Source organism: Cygnus atratus, chromosome 3 (genome assembly GCF_013377495.2).
Source record: "Cygnus atratus isolate AKBS03 ecotype Queensland, Australia chromosome 3, CAtr_DNAZoo_HiC_assembly, whole genome shotgun sequence".
Taxonomy (NCBI): domain Eukaryota; kingdom Metazoa; phylum Chordata; class Aves; order Anseriformes; family Anatidae; genus Cygnus; species Cygnus atratus.
The window spans coordinates 101,572,171-101,590,332 of record NC_066364.1 but is presented as its reverse complement, the minus strand read 5'-3'; the positions used below and the strand labels follow the sequence as shown (position 1 = coordinate 101,590,332).

Below are 18,162 nucleotides of genomic sequence, written 5' to 3'. Positions count from 1 at the left end.
AATCCTTCCACAGGCAGTCACATTCTATTATACATAGCACCATATTTTAAATGAAAATACTGGAGAAAGAGTAGAAAAAAAGCCTTGTTGCCTGCCTTATAAAGCTTTCATTTGAAATTACTTTTAATCCATTCAAAAAGTTTGGCCTAGAAATTAACCACCAAGATTTTTCCAACTGAATTTCCCAGATGTTCTCACTTTCAAAAATCTCTTGTCAAAAATAAAGGCAAATAGCAACATTACACTTCGCAAAACTACACATAACCAGCCTGTTTCACTTTGGAAAGGATACTTCTCTAAAAATCATTGCATCTACAATGACTTAGCATACAAGACGTGGCAACTAATGCAGTATTAAAAAATGTAATTGCTTGAAAATTACAACAATGCAGCAGAGACAACATTGCTCTAACTTTTTTTTTTTTTTATAGCTGACAGCATGCAAAATATCATATGCAAAAAACGTGAATCATAGTACAGGTGTATTTACTTTACGGTCTCGGTCTCATCATGTACATATTTCCAAGTTTGGGGAATGTCCAGACTAGCACATAGCTGAAGAGATAACTAATTCAACTTGATCCCCCAATTAAGCATGTCAAACCTTGTACACTGCTTAGTCTTTTCTCTTTAATCTTAGTTTGGTACAGTGTAGCAAGCTGGTTCCTTTTTGAAGAGAAGGCATCTCCAATGAATCCATCAATTTCAGGGCATAAATAAATCAAGAAGTCAGCGTCTCCCATAGGATAAGCTTAAAACAAAAATTCACTAATTCACTGATAGATTCCTACTCCCTATGGAGACATCGCTTGATTAGAAGTTCTTTTGGACCAGCTGACTGTGATAGTAATTAGATTAAAATGAAGGTGGGAGGACCAGTGGAGTCAGTAAAGGAAAAGAATTCACGTGAGAGCAGAAAAACACACAGTGATTTCACCACCTCATAAAGGAAATCCTTTAATATACGAACTCTTGAAAAATCAGTGCAGGGCAGCTCATCCCCAGCAAGAAACTGTGCAGATCTGTGAAAACAAATCTTCCATATTACCTTGAAAAGTAAACAGCCACATTACCTAGGACCCCAGTTTTCAGTGTCAAGTACTTTTTAAACATCTTAGCAACTGAATCGACTGCTTCAACTTGCAGTCTGAAGTCTAAAACAATTATTCAAGGGATTGGGGGGTATTACAATTAAACAGCTTGAACGAGCACAGTCTCCACCACACTGAGCAGTGGGGGCTACAAAAATGTTGATTTGCTACAGTAGAAGGCTCTTAACATACCACATCCAGGAAAAAAAAAAGAAAATCTGAATCACTTTCAAGCAATATGAAGCGAAGGGAATGCAAGATCTAAGCTTCTAGAGCAGAGCAGATGCAGCAGAGCGCCCCACGGCAAGCATGCATTTCACACAGCCAAAAGATGTCTGTTTTCCTGGAAAGCGGCCTGCAGAGGATCAAGCAATTACATTAAACATAGACTGTGGAGCAGAGATCAAGTCACAAATGCATGCACTTGGAAGAGATGAGCAACACAGTTATCTGAATTCTAGCTTCCAGTTGCCGGGAATTTTACTTTTTGAAAACGTTAGCATTTTGTAACTGCTCACTGGGTAGAAGGACTTCCACAACCACTACTGCAAACGCCTGAAGAGACCCCTCTACCCAAGGGACATCAGTAGTTCCTGAACACGATCAGAGGAACGTGGGACTGGAAGTAGTTGGACCTTCAAGTCCAGCGTGCTGTGACCAGCCACATGACATTGCAGACGGCCTCACAGCATCTCAGTCATGTGCTGCCATACACTCCAGCCCACAACACGTTTTTACAGCACAAACAACTCACAGATTAGATGAGGGGATAATAAAAACGTTGGAACTTTTTCATCTATAAGCAGTTGATTGAAAACAAGGTTGATTCCAGAAGCTGGTCTGTTTGTCCATCCGTGCAAAGTAAACCACCAACTCCACTCCAGTTTTCATGGAATAAATATCAACACCTACTCCTGGGAGGCTCTGAAGCAACACGGGCTGCTCTAGGATGTAAAATCAGCAAAGTGACACAGAAAATAAATGATGCCTTCACTTCTGGGAAACCCTTCTTCTTCTAGCCAGGGACTCTGGTGATACCCCCTGATGGTAAGCTTTTTATAACACAGAATATACGCGCTCTCATCCACTTTGTGCACAAAGAGCTTCAGTTGCTAGTGTTTTTGGCCTGCCTAATCTGCAAATGCACAAAGAGCCCTGCAAGAAGAGTTTGTGTGAATTTTCTCTCAAGGTTTTAGAATTTTCCCCGCCTACCAGGCACCAACCACTTCATCCGTGGTACAAGGAGACCCAGCTCATGCTCATGTGGGAGATGCAGTTTGAACCAGAGAACCTGTGCGCCCACGTGGCACTAAGTGAAAAGGCGATCTTTGAAATACAGCAAGTCAGAAAACTGGACAGGAGAAATTGTGCTTAAAAGGCTTAGAAAGGGAAAATAAACAACAGAAAAGATATATTTGTCAGTTCAGGAGACAATGCGATCATTTTGTACTTGGTGCTAGCCATGCTCCTAAGTCCGGGGGACTTGCCTGTTTGCCTGAGTCCACACTTGCCTTTTTGCCAGGCAAAACCAGCAGGATTGTCAACACCACCAGGCTACAGACACTCACTAAACCAGCAAATCTCACTCAAAAAAATCCAGCAAGACAGACTCAGTGTTTATTAAGGCATCTGGTTAAGCAGCCAACTAAATATTTATCCTCGAGGAAGAGGCAGAGTTCCAGCTCCTCCAGGCAAAAAGCATTAAACTCTGTTGTCCTGGGGCGCTCGCTCAGAGGGAAGGCACCATTTACGGCAGCCAACTTTTCCTAGAAGGCCTCTCGTGCAAGCGCTGCCTCAACTCAGCCCCAGCTTCGCTGTCGAGACAAGTCCAACCAAGCCAACCTTTGAGGCAAGCTGGTGGCCCGATACAGGCTTCCAGTGCTGCCCACCAAGGAGGGGGAATCTTCCAAGGGGAGGGAAAAAAAAAAAAAAAAAAAAAAAAAAGGCCAGAACAGCAGCAAATGGCCAGCCCTGGGAAGTAGTCAGTGCTCAGCCTGACGTCTTTCTTGCTGTGGCTGGGTTTTGCAACACTGAGCTGCTGAAGGTACCATTGTGGGATTCAGCATCCAAGAGTAAATTTGGCTAGAAGGGACCTCCTTGCCCAGCTATCTTTGCCCATCCCATTCCCTGCCCAAAATAAAATAAATAATAAAAAAAAACAACCCTTAAAGTACATCAGAACATCCTAAGCTCTTTAAACTTATTTTATAAAGTGAACAAAGAACAGAACAGAGAAATGAAGTCTCACAACAGATTTGTACAGCTTATTTTGAGCAAGTTCACTCAGTTTCGCTCAAAGAGAAAAATGTCATTAGGTTAAAAAAATTACAATCTGTGCACACACATACAAGATTCTAAGAGGATGTTTCCTCTCCCTTTCTCTCCCCTCCTTTTCATTTTTACATTATGTTAGCATAACAGCTCATTTCATTGGAACTGGTAACTGTTCAGCTACAAGACCTGATGCTTTATCAAAAGCTTTGCTGAAAAGGATAAAAACAGATTTTACAGGAGTTACATGGCTACACTTTCTACTGACCTATTCTTGAACCCTGACTCAGTCAGGGAGGGAGCTGCATTCCCCAGAGATCAAATACAAATATGCATAATCCATTAGATACTGTTTTTCAGTTATGTGTGGTGTAATGATTGACAGTCCTTCACAACAATACATACAGTCATCTCAAACAGTTTTGCTTTTTGGCAGGGGCTTCAAACAGCTTTTTTTTGTTTTATTTCTAAGAAATCAGCTCAAGTGAAATGTATACATTCCTAGCACAAAGGGAAAAGTTGGGATACACCTGGGATTTATTTCAATATAAGAACAAATGAAAGCATCCAACAAAAATTGATTGTTTTTAAGAGAACAGACATTTTTACCTGAAGCTGCATGGAGGAAACAGGATTTTAACAGTTTTGTAAGCATGGGATTTAATGAAACTTGGTTTCTGCCTTACTCATATGCCATAGAAGTTTTTTGCTGCATTTAGGGAATTCATAAAGTCTCTTTCCAACATGGATTCTTGCAAAGCCGTTTTTCCTCCTCGACCAGTACACTTACTGGGTCTCTCTCCTCTACCTAGTTACCTAGTAGTAGAAATCTTCTAGAAATGTAGGCTTTGTGAAAACACCTTTGACCCTTTTTGTGAAATTTCCTTGGTCAGTGAATTGTAAAATTATGGAAGGCTTAGAGAGGGTTGTGAACAGTCACCAAATGATCACATTAGCCTTCTCTCCCTGCAAACCATGCCAGGAAGACTAGAAGGTCAGAATAAGAATTGAATTTAGGGTCAAAGAGAAAGGACAGCACAGAGCAATAGGCACCTCTGAGCTTGCCAGCTGCAATTATTTCTTATGTGAGGAGCAGAAAGGATGCAGGGAGACTGTCTCAGGGTTGAAGAGGTAGGTAATTCTCTTCCCTCCTAAACATTTAAAGCAGCAGTAGATAGTACCAGAATCAATCATAAGAGAAGGGGGGGGGAAAAAAAAAAAAGACCTTCTGTTAAAATATTGAAATTTGAACTTAACAAAATTGGTTCAACATTGCCAAAATTCTGTTTGGAAAAAAAGCGCGGAGGGTGATGAAAGAAGGGGAAAATGTTCCAACAACATCAAAGCATTCTCTCCTGCGTTGTTAAAACATTTTTTCATCTTGAAACACAAACTTTTTGTGCTGACATTTCTTTTTACGTGACACAAACAGTTTTGAAAATGAAAGAAAACACCAAAGCAATACAAAGCCCCCATGAAATTGAATACTGACCAAAACAACTTCCTTTGCTACTCCACTGTCTGATCTCTTTCTCTGGAAAATTTTGAAACTTCAGGCTTTGTTCCACTTTGGAACAAAACGTCTTCTGAAATCACAAAATGCTTTGTGAAGAAAAATGCTAACCCACTGACAGAACTATTGTTTGCAAATGCAGGTGGACCTGCATCGAAAGCATCATTAGGCCCTACATTTCTGCTGTGCCAACTAGATAAACCCACAAGGAATACAAGGAGAATCACCTCATTCATTTCACTCCTTTCTGCAATGGAAGGAGAGGGAAAGACCTAGCCTCTATAAGGAGGCTAAAGTACCACCAACAGGAAAAAAAAATCATTTATAGTTACTAGGAACTCCTCAAACCTAGAAGACTGGGGTAGTAAAAATACTTCTACTAAAATCCCCTTCTGAAAATAAATAAATCAGCACAATATTCTGACTCTGCCCCATTCCTGCCTGCACATTGCTCTGCCTATTTTGCAGACACACAGTAAAATTACTCTCTCGTTCTTTATCATTTCTGATATACTAAAATGAGTGCTTATTTTTCATCTGTACTAGCTATTTGTATTCTACCTTCCAGTTGCCACCATTACAAAAGGTCCTATATGAACAAATATAAGACACTGCAAGATTAACAGAGTTCCCAGCTGTCCTTATAGAAAGCATCCCTCAGGACAGCCAGACAATATACAGCAATTCCCAGGCACTGGTTTTCAATTTGTGGTTTGCAAAAGCCTAGAAGCATGCAAGATACACATAATGAGTCCACAGAAGGTAAGTAAAGACTGTTCATTTGTGCCATGCATTGTAGAGAGCTTGAGCCCCTCTAAAAAGGGCTCAAGAGTTAAGCATTGAACTCTACAGCAAGAAAATAAAGGATTTCGGTCTTTAATAACAAAAGTCTGTGCTTCTTAACTTTTTCAGAAGTATTGGGAATGTAAAAGAAGACTCTTGGTGCTTCAGATGCCAAATATTTCAGTTAAAGAAAAGGAAGAAAAAAACATGCCCAAACTTTTACTAGTTACACTCTGGCTTGTAACACAACTACTGCCTGTTTCAGTATGTTAATAACAAGAATATAATTATGTCAAGGTGGGTATTTAAATGTCAGTGATCTCCTTCCCACTGGCATAGTTCAACAAACAGTGCCAATGAAATTAGGATAACACTCGGACAAACACGACTGCAACTTGGCCCACTAGCATCCTAATTCAGAAAGTAAGACCCATCCTTTACTAAGAAAAGAAAATTCATCTTCATATTATAAAAAGCTCTCAAATCCACAATGAAAGAGCAACAGCATGAAATCCTTGGTACTGTTCTATCTTCAGTCTTCATGCAACCAGAAAACGCTTGTCCGAGCTGCAGCTGTTGATCATATCTGGCCAGTAATATGAATAACACAATTCAAACGAACAGATTGCCTGAACTAAAAATGTGTCAAATTATAAAGTGACAGATGGTCTTTCCCGGGTTACTCTTACCTCACGTAATTCCAGCCTCTGAGCAACAGCTTCCAAGCACTCCTGCCCCGTGCTCTCCACAGAGAGGGTGCACTCGATGACATTGTTGTCCAGCAGACGGATCCGTGTCACAAAGCAGTTCTTGCTCAAGACATTGTAGCGTCTGGTCCGTCGTAGTTTCAGCCCGAAAGGCATGGCTGTTGGCCTAGAAGGTCGTCCCTTCCCTTTGCTTTTCCGAGAGTATCAGCACACTTGTTGGCTCGCCTTGAAGGCTTCTTCAATTGGCATTACTCTCCTCCAGAAATGGAGGTGGATGTCCATTCCCAGGGCAGGCTCCCCAGGATTCCTGCAAAACAAATACAAGTAAGTAGAGTTAAGCGTGGAATACGAGGTTCCTAAATATCAGCAGAACATAAAAAAAAAAGCTTAAAGGAAAAGAGCCACACTCAAACCCATAAAACAAACACCTCCACAGACCAGATTGTCAGGGACTCACTACATCTCCCCCCGAAAAAACACATTATGCAACAAAACTTTTCAAAACTTGTACCTTGCCGCTGAATTTAAAGCATGAATTTAATTGCAAAGTCATTCTACAAGAAACTTGACACAAAGAGCAACTCTACAGGGCACATACCCAGAGGTGCTAACTCTCCCACCATTCCCCCACCACAGGGGTCTATAACATAATCTTTAAGTTAAGTTTTTGGTGCCCCCAGGCCAGCTTTGAAAGCTAGCTTAAGAAGCTGAGGGATAGAAGCATTTAAAAGAGGTGCGAGTTTGAAAGAAGAAAGGCTGGCTGCAGTCAGCAGGAAATGCGGGTGCTCGGCACCTCCAAAAAATCAAACCTAGGTATGCATGTGAAAGGCAAAAAACATCCCAGTCATCACAGAGAGAGCTCCTCTGAGGCAATTCCTGACATTTTGCTCACTTCCATCTCCAAAGCAGTTCTGCATTTCACCATTTCAGGTGGAATGAGTAACTGCAATAACTGCTGTCAGAGGCGAGGATAAAACCGAGTGGGAGGAAGAGAACACATTCTAGAAATTATTTCTAATTACTACTCCTGAAATTTATCAGGGACACATGCAAACGTTAAGCCAAAATACAAAGCAGACAGAAGAACGAAAGATAAAGAATAAGGACATCTAATAACCTATGATCCTCATCTGCAAGATCCACCTTTTTTTTTTTTTTTTTTTTTAACTTTTTAGATAGGATCAAGTTCAAGCTAAGCCAAAATAAAGCATTTGCACTGGCATAATCAACTTCACAGTGTCACTTTCCACACACAGGCACGAATGAAGTAAAAACAAGAAATCACTTGCTACCAAGCCTTCCTGGTTTTGTTTGAATATTCTGGAGAGAGAGATGGAGGAACAGTAACAGTGGCATTTAAAAGTCCATTTCTCTTAACAAATAATAGCGAAAACAAAAGCTAGCTCCCATTTCTTCTGAAGGGACACAACAGGAAGCACTGCCAGCAGAGCGTGCAGCATTTAGCTACCATGACATTTCGAGCAGATAGCACGCTGCCCACATGCAGCATCTGGCACAGAACCGCATGAATCAGGGTTTACCGAATGCAGTTGCTGTGGAGATTATTAGAAGCAGCCCAACTGACTACAGTGATTATCGCTATACTAGAAACATAACTATCACATGTTTGATTAAGTATATATTCCAAAGTCAGTACATCTTGGCATTTTTGAGGGAGATAGGGCAAGACAAACCAAACCAAAACCACAGATAGAAAAACACAGGCAACTCCTCACTACTGAGGTGTGCGAGTACCCTGGTAATCTAATGGCTTGATGATAGAAAAGCTTATGGACTCAGAAGGGCCATGTACTATTTGACTGAAGTGCAAACAAACCTATCAAACTTGCTGCTGTACTTTATAATCTCTTGTTTCTGACTTTTGTGAGTACAGACAATTTAATATTTTCATGATTGCATGAGAGAGATGCTATACCTTGCATCACTGTAATATCAGAAGCCACCAAACACAAATTAATACATCCTCACAACAATCTGATGAGGCAGGGACATACTATCTATGATTCACAGAAGAGGAATTGAAACAAACATCAGCCAGCTTGTTCAAGATCGCTCAGGAGAACGCAGCAGATCCATGCATCAACACACAGGCCAGGCTAGTGCTTTAACCCCTAGCTATTTGGCAATTATTTTTCTTATCAACCTATGCAAAACTAGAATACAAACTTGAAAAGTGGGAAGAATGGAAGGAAATTACAAAGAATGAAGGGTGTGGAGGATTGTGGCTTATCAAGAACAGTATTCTTGTTCAGTCTCTGGCTTTGCAGATTATTATAAGTGGGACACATAGAGAGTTTTAGCTAGCCAATTCAATTAAAAAAAGAAACTTATCTTGCATCAGTGTAAGTTGCACACATTTCCTTACAGAACATGAACCATCCTCTGTACAGTAATTGCATAGATAACAGTAGCCTAGAGGTGAAATCAATGTTAGTAAAAGATTGCCTTGTTTGACAAAATTATTTGTCTTATTTGCCTTGTTTACCAGAAAAATTGAATAATCCAACTACTGTTGGTCAGCCACTGCAGAACACTTGTGTACAGACATGCTATTCCAGAATACCGCCACCAATTCCCATGGAATGGAAATGTTAACATGGATTGCAAATGAATTTCTGTAAGTTGTATCACCAAATTTGCTTAGGTAATCAAGAGCAATATTTCCTCCTCTTTTCAAGAACCAGTAAAGTAACAATTTTTCCTGAAGTCTACTGAGGGCAATCTGCTGCCACCACTTTCTAAAGATGTAGACACATAAATAGGTTAATGGATGCACTTTGGGTTACATTTTCATTTCACCTGCACGTACGTGAAAGCCTGATGACAGCTCTTTCATATGAAATGTCACACTTGGGATGGCAAGGCTGAGACAGCCTTAACTGTCTCCAGTTGGCCCAGCCTGTAATAACCATTAATTTTCAATGCAATGCATATGCCTAACTTTTCTATTTCCACACCTTCTGGATGTTGGACCAGCTTTATGTTTCGATTTTCTGTTAAGCTGACACTTTGAAAGCCTCTGTTAAGTTTTCTAAATAAGATCTCAAAGGCCCTGGTCACTCACAGATTCCTAAAGTAAACAGGGTATTTTTGCCTTGTTATGGTTGCATAATCTGAAAAGCATCAGGACTATCAATTTTTACTTGCTGCAGATGACAGAAAAAGAAGATGACTGGAAACAGAAGGACTGTGGTCTACCAGAGTGCTGAATTTTTCCACAAGTAGAGCTCTTCTCCCAAAAACTTGCCAGAAGGTTAAATTAAGTTAGCAAACACCCACCACTCTTCAAAATGCAGAATGCAGACAAACACGCCTTCTCAATGAAACATAATCATCCCTACTGCAGCCAAGTTTCCAGGCACCATAGAGAATCTGTGCCTAGCCCTGACACATCCAGTGAAAATATGACCCCTGCTAAAAATCTTATCTTTTGGTAGCAGGCAGCGCTCTGGTACCCAGCTGGGTCCCTGCGGACTGAAGATTAGAGGACTGAAGCACCTGTCATACGAGAACAGGCTGAGAGAACTGGTCCTGTTTAGTCTGGAAAAGAGAAGAATGAGGGGAGACCTCATCAATGTTTACAAATATCTGAAGGGAGGGTGTCAAGAGGATGGAGCCGGTCTCTTTTCATTTGTGCCCAGCGACAGGACAAGAGGCAAGGGGCACAAACTGAAGCACAGGGGGTTCCGGCTCAGTGTGAGGGGCTTTGCTGTGAGGTGACAGAGCACTGGGACAGGTTGCACAGAGAGGTTGTGGAGTCTCCTTCTCTGGAGATATCCAAAACTCGCCTGGATGTCATCCTGCACAGTGTTCTCTAGGTGATCCTGCTCGGCAGGGGGGCTGGACTGGGTGATCTTCAGAGGTCTCTGCCAACCGCAGCCATTTGGTGATCCTGTGACTGCATGGCCTGCATGACCTGTGTTGCATGGCCTGCTCCTGGCCATGGTACATCCATGGAGGCCATCCAGGTGTGTGGGTGCACTCAGGACTGCACACACAAGGTAATTTTCAGGTGCAGGAGTGGCCAACGGAGAGCTCTGACTGTGTGTAAGCCTTTAGCTCATTTCCATGCATACACATTTGAGAAGACAACTCCACCCTACAAAATACTTCTTCTGAAACAGCCTGATGACAAGCATCATCTATGAACTGTGAAAATCAAAACATCTTTTCTAAAAAGCACCTACCCTAAATGCAGTTTCTTCAGCACAAAGATGAAGAGGTACCGTATCTTAGCTGGTTCTTGGTAATTGCTACTATCCTGTTTCAGCAAACCAAGGAAAAACTGAACAACGAGCCAACCCATTTGCTATCATAGACATTGAAATCCTATTTCCTATACTGTTTACTTCGAAAAGCCCTATGGATAAAGTTAATGGCTGTGGAACATAGGGAAGATTAAAGTCTTCAAAACAGTTTTGTCATCCCTCCCACACACACCCCTTTATAAGACATTACAAAGGAATCAGGCCAAACCATCAGTACACAAAAAGCAAATAACTGAATTTTACACCTTCTCCAAACCTAAAAATGAAAGAAATCAGAAGTGCAAAAAAAAATTCCTTCTTTCTCCTAAAGGCAGCTGGGGCTGGCGGAAGTTTCTTACTAGTAGTTTTTAAAAGGCAGACTGAAGGGACAAAGGGAAGCTGCTTGATATTTCACGAGGGAGAGGTCATATGGCAGAAGCTCCTTTGTGTAATGAACGGCACTACGTTCACTGCTCCAGTTGCACAGCATTTGCTCTCTTCCTTAAATTTATTTAAAGACCAGGAGAGAAGAGAGACTTAAAAATAATTAAGGCCAGGATAACTTGCAGGACACTTCCAAGCATGTGACTTGCTCCTCTATTACAGACTTCGTATATACTACTACTGTACTACATTCAAAGGAGTGAAAATAACAAAAACAGCATCTGATACGAAATGCACTTAAAACAGAATGCTTTCTCTCACTTCATTGGCTTTTGCATGTAATTTCTGAAACTCCAGGAAGAAAGCAATTACTGTCAAACTGCAGCCTGTATTTACCAACAGCGCCTGGCCCCCTTCCAGCATTCCTGGCACTGCAGGAGCAGCAGCACACCTCGCGCAGCTATGTAACCCTGGGCTGGGCGCGAAACCGCAGGGCTTGGTGTGCACTGCAAGGAGGGTGCGAGCCTACGGTTTTAGGGAAGAATAAAAATAACAGCGTATGGGAGTCAGGACGTGGCACAATCCATCTCCTCACCACGTTCTCTCCAAGGGAGGAAGCCTCTCCCTGTGAAACAGCCTCCTCTCACTTGGTTGCTTTCATGGGGAGGGTAGCACGCAGGTAAAATGTGCACGGAGTATTTTTGTAGCTAACAAGGAGTCTGTATCCCACCCAGTTACGGGTGACATTCCCACACAGCCTAAGAAACCCTCAGGAGTCAAATTCACCCGTGGACCGATGGAAGGGGTTTTCAACCCTTACATAATGTAAGCCTTCTGCTGAAAACCCAGTTTTCACCTACTCATTCATACAGTTCCTGGCAAAACAGGGATCTCATCCCCTGGCATTTAAATCTTTAAAAATTCTTGGGGAGATTCAAGTATTACCATAATCCGAGTAGTAAAACCGATAACATTCTCACCTTCACATTCTAGAATAGAGTCAAATTACACTTTCTTTCCTTTTTTTTTTTTCTCTCTTCCTTTTTTATTTTTTAAGTATCTACATCAGTATCTTATCTTACACACAACTTTGAAAGCCTCTAAGCATCGAGCAATCCCCTGCCTGTGTGCATGAAGAGAGGCCAAGGAATACTTAGGACATTCAAAGCAGAAGACAACAGCTACTGTTAATATCACTGTGCATTACCAGGTACCAATACACAGTGACGAAAGATCATCTCGGCATTTCTACTTCCACAACTTCATCACAGGCTTCCCTTCCCAGTTTTACCATCAGATCCATCTTTGCTGTAACAGATTTATTTATTTATTTATTTATTTTGTATCTAAGTTGCCATATGTTTCTACTGTATCCCATTTGGGTCAGATTCTGCTTTCCGTAGTCCAAATATACTGTCTCAAGCAGCTCAACTCTAGTTCAAGACAAAAGAGTAATTCCAATTTTGACTAAGTCAAAATTCTACTTTTTCTTCTCTTTTGTTGAAATACCTGCATAAATGTTATTAGATGTATTCTTTGTTATCCCATCCTGCCCCCCTTCTATACCAACTCTTTTAGTGTAAAAACACTTTTCTTATGCACCCACAGAGCAGCTCTCCGTAGTTTGGGGACATCAAAGCCCAGTAGGCAGACGCATAATTACTCTTTTGCATCAAGGTGCACAAATACCAAGTATTTTTGAGGAGGGCACTAAGTCAGTGTCCAACAGTCTCTACCACAGAAGTGATGTGAGCTTCCAACTATACACTAGCACCTTGCCCATTACTTCCTCACTCATTGCTCCAGACTGCTGTCAACAGGTCTTTCTAATGCAACTATTGATGAAGGTCTCTGAGTTACTGCACGCAGTCAAGACAGGAGCTGATCTGTATGAAGTATCTAAATGGCATATGGGTTGCCACTGCAGTCAGCCTTAATCCATAGGAACATCAGTAACGAAGCTGGAACTTTTACCGCTCACAGGTACACCTTGCAGAACTTTGTGCTGCATTAAACAGAGCAAAAAAGTCCAAGGCACGCACACACCACCAACCCCAGCAGCTTTCCCTCCCCAGGAGGGATCGCCGCCCAGCTGCCCCTGCCAGGCGCTTGCCACAGCTCCACGGCGGAGCTCTGCGGCAGCAGGGCGCAGCTCCGCAGGGTACAGCAGTTAACCACTCGCAACCTTCTCGCACCTCACCTATGTTGTTGCAAGACCTCAAATTAGAAGCAGCCAGGAATGATTGGTGCCTCGATGGCACCTGTCCAAGGCTGCAGTTTTTTACTGGAGGTAAAAAAACTCACCTAAGAGCTCACCACTGCCAGGAATGGGAGGGAGGAAAGTGCTGCTCCTTTTTTTTTTTTTTTCCTCCCCTCCCTAATTTCAGAGCAAACAGCCACAGCTGGTCTGCTGCCAGCTCTGGAAGTCTGCTGGGACCTCCTCCTGGTCGAGCCACTTCATCTCCCCAGCTTGCTAAAAGAATAGGGTCATATTTGGCTCTGTCAGTCAGTTAAACCAGCTCACGGCTGAGTCCACCATGAGCAGCCCACCTGGCACAGGGAAGAAAGCCGCAACGCACTGCTCAGAAAAGGAAGAACAAGAGCAAGACTAGCCAGGCAGTTTGTGAAATCACAGCCCCAGGAAAGCTTCAGGTGCCAGTAGGCAGGGAAACAGCCACACTAGATGGCCACTCTTCCCTGTATGGCAGCACTGTGCTAGAATCAAAGTTACTTTACCTGGAATGGCAAATTGACTCAAAATACACCTATTTTTATTTTTCATTTTTTCGAAAACAAAGCAACTTATTCTGGAACTGAATGCCTGTAAGAATATAGTCAAGATTACAAGGTCTGGATGGAACACTCCTATTTTTAAGGAAGGAGAAAGGAGGACCCAGGGAACTACAGAGAAGTGAGCCTTGCCTCTGTGCCTGGCAAGATCATGGAAAAGATCCTCCTGGAAGCAGTGTCGAGGCACATGCAAGACAAGGAGGTGATCCGAAACAGTCATCATGGCTTCACCAAGAGCAAATCGTGCCTGATCAACCTGGTGGCTTTCTGTGATGGAGTGACTGCATCAGTTGACAAGGGAAGACCAACTGATGTTATCTACCTGGACTTCTGCAAGGCCTTTGACACGGTCCCACATGACATCCTGGTCTCCAAATTGGAGAGAGACGGATTTGATGGGTAGATCATTCAGTGGATAAGGATTTGGCTTGAAGGTTGCACCCAGAGAGTGGTGGTCAATGGCTCTACGTCCAAGTGGAGGCTGGTGACGAGTGGTGTCCCTCAGGGATCTGTCCTGGGACTGGTGATATTCAATATCTTTATCAATGACTTAGACAGATTGAGTGCACCCTCAACAAGTTTGCAGATGACACCAAGCTGAGTGGTGCTGTCGTTACAACAGAAGGAAGGGATGCTATCCAAAGGGACCTGGACAGGCTTGAGAAGTAGGTCCATGTGAGCATAATGAGGTTCAACTAGGCCAAGTGCAAGGTGCTGCACATGGGACAGGGCAATCCCAGACAGGAGCACAGACTGGGAGAAGAACTCACTGAGAGCAGCCCTGCAGAGAAGGACTTGGGGGTTCAAAGATCAGCAAAAGCTAACTGCTGCTAGCAAATTCAACTGTTCAGAATAAATTATTTTCAACTGACTTAAAATTTCTCAGAAGATTTGTCCAGATTATTCGCTTTTTGTTTGTATTTTACTCCACCAATTACGTTCACTAGCAACATTTACAGGCACCATTCATTTTTTCTTTCACACAGTCACCTTTATCATGGGTTTCAACTCTTTCAGGCTGACTAAAGCTAGTGATTATAAGAGATTACATTTCCTGCTAAATGTGATTGATAGGCATGCAAAAACAAAAACAGCGAAGGATATGCCTAGTAAAAAAACAGGAAATTTTCTTAGTGTTTTCATTATTCTTTCATGTTACAAAGACGTAAGTAAAACCACAAATAAAAGTTCTAAATACATGATAACACGAAGAGCAGAAGTGGTAATTCCAGCAGAGGTTAAGTAACTGAATCAGGTGTGGAGTGAAGTTGTACACACTCGTACATTCAGACTAATTAAATGTGCACTAGTACACACTGGTGTCAGTTGCTCTGTAATTTCAAACAATGCAATAAAAAGTTTGTTAGAAATATTACCACAAAAAAAAACCACACAACTTCAGACATCACCTATCCTGCTTTGATGAATGCTGGACAAAAAAATACCTACTTTCATGAGCTGGATTTTGTCTCATTTCTGTACCAGAATTTTGCTAGGGGACCGCAGCAGAGCACTTCAAGGCTAGGCAGCTGAACAGCCACAACACCTGTGAGCCCACAAGGGTCCTGTGATCCAGACGAGCCCAGCAGCTGTCTGGCTGGACGGACTCACACAGTGCTGCACTCTGCTGAGACCCTGCAGGATGCAGCCTTACCTCTAGCGCAGCACTCCTGAATGCAACAGGGCTGGCTCCAGACGTAGGCCGGCTTCAGGAGTTGCCAGCACGTGCCTCTGCACCGCAGTCCCCAGCATCTCGTGCTGCGGGATTAGCTCAGGGCTCTCTGCTCCCAGTACCAGGACTGAAGTGCAGGCATCAAGCAGCAGCCCCTGAATACCCATGCTCTCCGATCTCTGAACCCAGCACCTTATCGACTCCCCCTCTCTCTCTTTTTCAGGTCACGGCCTGGATTGAAATAAGAATATATGGTCCTACGCATGCGCTTAGAGGTGTGATATTTTCGCTCCTCCTTTCTTCTGATTTACACAGCCGAGTTTCTAAAAATTTACACTCAAGCAGAATAAAGGCAGTAGTCATGACAGTATACCTCCCACTCTCCTTTGTTTCCTTTAACATATATATACTTGGAAGGTTACGAAGTCTTTCAGATGAAAGGAAGTTGGGAAAGCCTGGGTTAGAAATACAGATTTCCAAAGTGCTTCAGACTACGTGTAACTTTAAAGAACACTAAAGTCAAAAAAGATGCCTAGTTAATACATCAAGATCACAACATAGCAGGCTCTTCAGCCCACCGGGAAAGAAAATATTTTCTTAAAACCCCATTTTGTAAAACCTGAAGAATCGCATGTACAACTGGGGAAGAGGGTTAAGACCAGCAAGAAACATTCAACACGTAACAAATCAAATGTAAACAGCACAGTGGCCCCTCCAAACCACAAATCTGCCCTCTTCCTTCAGGGACTGAGACCCAGTGCTCTCCCCACTGATGCCAGTAACCAGGCTCTGCCATCGAGTGAAGCAAGACCCATACCTGCAGGCTTACAGTAAGAATAAAGCTCTGTCCAGTTTCTTGAAGTTCATAGCAATGGTCTACTTCCTGGAAGAGGCTCAATGGATCCCATTCAGATATTAGGTAATGGACCGGAATGATGTGAGGGGGGACATGTGGCTGCAGGTAACCAATGAGAGACAGATCTGATAGGGGGCAGAAAGAGGAAAGGGAGGAGAGGGATAATAATAATAAAATATATGAAAAATCACGCACACTGCACATCCTAACCTACAAGTGGGCACATTTAGTTACATAAGATATTTGATGTCAGATCACAACACGAACTTTTGAACTTGCATAGAAAAAAGCATCTCTGCTACTCAATGTATTAAAATCACTGCTACAAAATGTTGAAAAAATGCCTTCAAGTTTTATCAAAGAAGGATTATATTGTGGGCACATGCATGAAGAAAGTATATCTGTTATCTTTGCTGAATATAGGCCCTGATGTAAATCACGCAGCCAGGGCCTATGAATAACTGCATTTGTTTCAACAGCAAAACAGAAAAACACCTCATCTGAAATACAGAATAGCTGCCGGATATGAGCTAATTGTACTTCTCTTTCTGTATTAAAGGATTATTTTCCAGTGCCCGCTGTGTGGGCTTAAACACTGGCCTAAAACAGTCAAAATACTTACAAGTAAGATTTATGGCCAAAATGGGGGCTTTCTTTGAAGCGGGTGACTTCTCTGACCAGCATCTCAGAATTACAAGGCTTCAGAGGGACCTCTCTCTGTGAGCAGCCCTCTATGGCTTTCCCTCATCTCTTCTGCGCATCACATTGATAAACAGTATTTGAAAAAAATTACCTGGGTACCACAGAGTTGGATGGCACATAGGAACTGAGATATTACTAACAACAGATGCCATGCTTTTTTCCTAACAATTTTAAACAGGGAAACTCGTATGCTTCAAGTACCACACAGGCCCATCAACATGAACCCTTCACCACTAGTATGTTTTGCAAAAGCTTTCAATGGACCTTGGGAGAAAGGTTACAAATTTACTTCCACAGCATTTCATTACACACTGCTAACTGCATTTACAGCAAAAGGAATCGTACAAGCTGTAATCCCATATTGTTTCCTCGTAAAGAAGTGTAATCTTCTTTTTTAGTTATAAAAGTATTATAATAGATAAGTTTAGTTTATTCCCTGTAACATATTATTCATCATTAATTCTAATTAACAAAAACAGCTTTGTACAGAAGGCTAGTAAAATTATTTTATTATTTTTGGAGGATAAAATACAAGTTGCAGCTTGATATACAAAACCACTGAGGTAAGTTCTAAAACCTGTGGCATGTCATCCTTTCTCATATTTTGTAATACTGCTTCAATAAATGCTTTACCACCCTTCCCCATAAGTCTGTCTGGGCCTATTTGCCCTTTGCATATGATGATAACCTCAAATATGATTCAAAATAAAGTTATCAGCTCTTAAAGAGATTAAAGCCTAATTCTTATTAGCTGACCCTATTAAAGAAGGTAGTTGCTTTGGAACAGTTCAGAGGGGAAAAATGTTTTGCAGAAACTTTTACTAGGTCATGAGTTGAAAAGAAATTCTTCTTTAAAGTGAAACAGCTTTATTCCTTGCTCTGGTTAATACATTTTTGTATTAGCATTCTAACATATGACTGGAGCAAGATAGGGCCAAAACTGACTTGTAAATTCGTGACCTTCCTGAGCTCACAAAATAGACTTATATATAAAAGTAGAGAAAGACACAAAAATTAACATCTAACATCACCTTATTTTACTGCTCTTTTCAAGCAACTCAGATTTAAAACAGAAGTTAGTCTGACTTTCAGCTCTCATATGAAAAATAGGAAAGTTACTCCAAA

At 41.9% G+C, this 18,162-nt stretch overlaps 1 protein-coding gene across 8 annotated transcripts in view; it reads right to left on the bottom strand.

Annotated features, from left to right (window-relative positions):
• PTPN14 (protein tyrosine phosphatase non-receptor type 14) overlaps window positions 1-18,162 on the bottom strand; it is a 109,604-nt gene that overhangs the window by 61,575 nt on the left and 29,867 nt on the right. For 7 of the 8 annotated variants that reach the window (XM_035564885.2, XM_050709381.1, XM_035564880.2 and 4 more), the window contains one exon: window positions 6,348-6,672. In XM_035564885.2, the coding sequence (XP_035420778.1) occupies window positions 6,348-6,521 (174 nt within the window). In that variant the 5' untranslated portion in view covers window positions 6,522-6,672. Of the gene's footprint in view, window positions 1-6,347; window positions 6,673-16,296; window positions 16,405-18,162 lie in introns of those variants that run through there. The other variant, XM_035564903.2, reaches the window with a different exon arrangement.